The sequence below is a fragment of the Phalaenopsis equestris genome, unplaced genomic scaffold (genome assembly GCF_001263595.1).
Source record: "Phalaenopsis equestris unplaced genomic scaffold, ASM126359v1 Scaffold225266, whole genome shotgun sequence".
NCBI classification, from domain to species: domain Eukaryota; kingdom Viridiplantae; phylum Streptophyta; class Magnoliopsida; order Asparagales; family Orchidaceae; genus Phalaenopsis; species Phalaenopsis equestris.
Genome location: NW_018243315.1, coordinates 94,610 through 96,435, shown reverse-complemented (window position 1 = coordinate 96,435; position 1,826 = coordinate 94,610). Strand labels below are relative to the sequence as shown.

The 1,826-nt window shown below is 45.8% G+C and overlaps 1 protein-coding gene across 2 annotated transcripts in view; it reads left to right on the top strand.

Annotated features, from left to right (window-relative positions):
* The first annotated feature begins 718 nt into the window (after positions 1 to 718).
* Positions 719 to 1,826, top strand: part of LOC110037799 (U-box domain-containing protein 16-like) — a 2,711-nt gene continuing 1,603 nt past the window's right edge. The window contains exon 1 of one of the 2 annotated variants that reach the window (XM_020742516.1): positions 719 to 1,811. In XM_020742516.1, the coding sequence (XP_020598175.1) occupies positions 896 to 1,811 (916 nt within the window). In that variant the 5' untranslated portion in view covers positions 719 to 895. Of the gene's footprint in view, positions 1,822 to 1,826 lie in introns of both variants that reach the window. The other variant, XM_020742515.1, reaches the window with a different exon arrangement.

Here is a 1,826-nt window from a genome sequence, read left to right as displayed (position 1 = left end):
AAATCTCGAGTGTATGGAAGAACATACTGAACCTTAATCTTAAAAGAATGGAGGATTCTCGAGTGTAGAGCAGAAATTGTTGAACCCTAGACCATCATGGAATTTGGAACACAAATAAGCTGTAGAATTCGAAGAGCCAAACGTCTCGTAGTATGTATTTTAATATTTTGTATTTTTTTTTTCTAAATGGGTTAGCTCAAGCCTCGCTGTTTCTTTTGAATTTATACATAAAAAATAATTACACATGTGTCAATTCGTTATTTGCCTCCAGACGTAGTTCAACTTACAGTCTCCACACGTAATTTTATTTCCATATTGTGGCACTCGTCTTACTCTTCTTCATTTCCATATTTTGTTATTTAATGATAAGAGAGAGGGAGCTAATAAAGAAAACTAAAGGGTATCATAAAAAATAGAACAATTTAGAGGAAAAATCTAAATTAGAAAAAATAGAAATATTATAAAAAAGAGAGATACTCAAAAGCTTATAATTAAAAGAATGTACATCTTCCATCCACACATCAAAAAGTAAAAATATACCAAACAAAAATCAATATAGCAAATATAGATATCATACATAGTTCGGATCTTTTATTATTATTCCTACTCAGAAAAAAAAAAAAAAACACTTTTCAAAAGTTACATATATGTAATTTGAATCATTTGGATAGTTTAAATTAGGATTTGATATGTAAATAAATAGGAATTGAATGGTGTGTCTGTAAATGCCAAAAGAAAAATAAAAAAGAACTGGTTCAATGGAGCGGCGATTCGTCAAAGTTGGTCTTAGCTCAAACACAGCTCACGCCGCTGGTTTGCTTCCACGCAAATCACATAAAATCCCCTCGCCGCCTCCGCCTCCGCCTGAACGAACCTTGACCAACCCACGCCATCCATGGCGGAATTCTCCTTCTCCATCTCCTCATTTCCTCTTCCACTACCCTCTCCGCCTCCTCCTCCACCTCCGCCGGCAGTTCCTTCTGACGGCGACCTACTCCGTTCGCTCCTCCGCCTTTCTCGTGAGATCTCCCTCTTCGACGTCCCATGCCCGCTTCTCTGCCGCTTCTTTAGCTCTCTTACTCGCAAGTCAAAGATCCTCTGCATCCTCTTCGAGGAGCTCCTTCAGGACCCAACCTGGAACGCCAGTGATCTCCCCCGTTCGGCCTCCCTCTGCCTCCGCGAGATCCTTGTTGTCCTGCAGCGCTTCAAAGCCCTCCTTGGGGATTGCTCTGCCCGCAGCCGGATGCGTCTTCTTCTCCAAATCGACTCCATCGGTAACGACTTCCACGAACTCACTCTCGATCTCTCCACCCTCCTCGACATCCTCCCTCTTCCCGACCTCCACCTCACAGACGATGTCCGCGACCTCGTCGATCTCCTTCGTCGCCAGTGCCGCAGATCCAACCCAGCTGTAGATCCTAAAGACGACGCTTTACGGTACGAAATCTTGTTCATGATCCGCGAGATCGAACAAGAGGTCGTCCCCGATCTGTCCCGCCTCACCTCGATCTTTGAACAGCTCGGCTTCGACGGCACCCGGAGCTGCAGGAACGAGATTGAGTGCCTCGAACGAGAGATTGGGGATCGCGTGTCAGAGAAATGGACTCCTGCGATGATCGCCCTCGTCGGAGTTGTTCGCTACGCTAAGTGCGTGCTCTACGGCGCTTCTACGCCGACGTCCGATTCCTCCGCCGGCAAACTCTCCTTCGCGGAATCGGATCCCCTTGTGCCGCCAGACTTTCGTTGCCCTATTTCCCTCGAGTTGATGCGGGATCCGGTAGTCGTGGCAAGTGGGCAGACGTACGATGGGCATTCCATAACCCGGG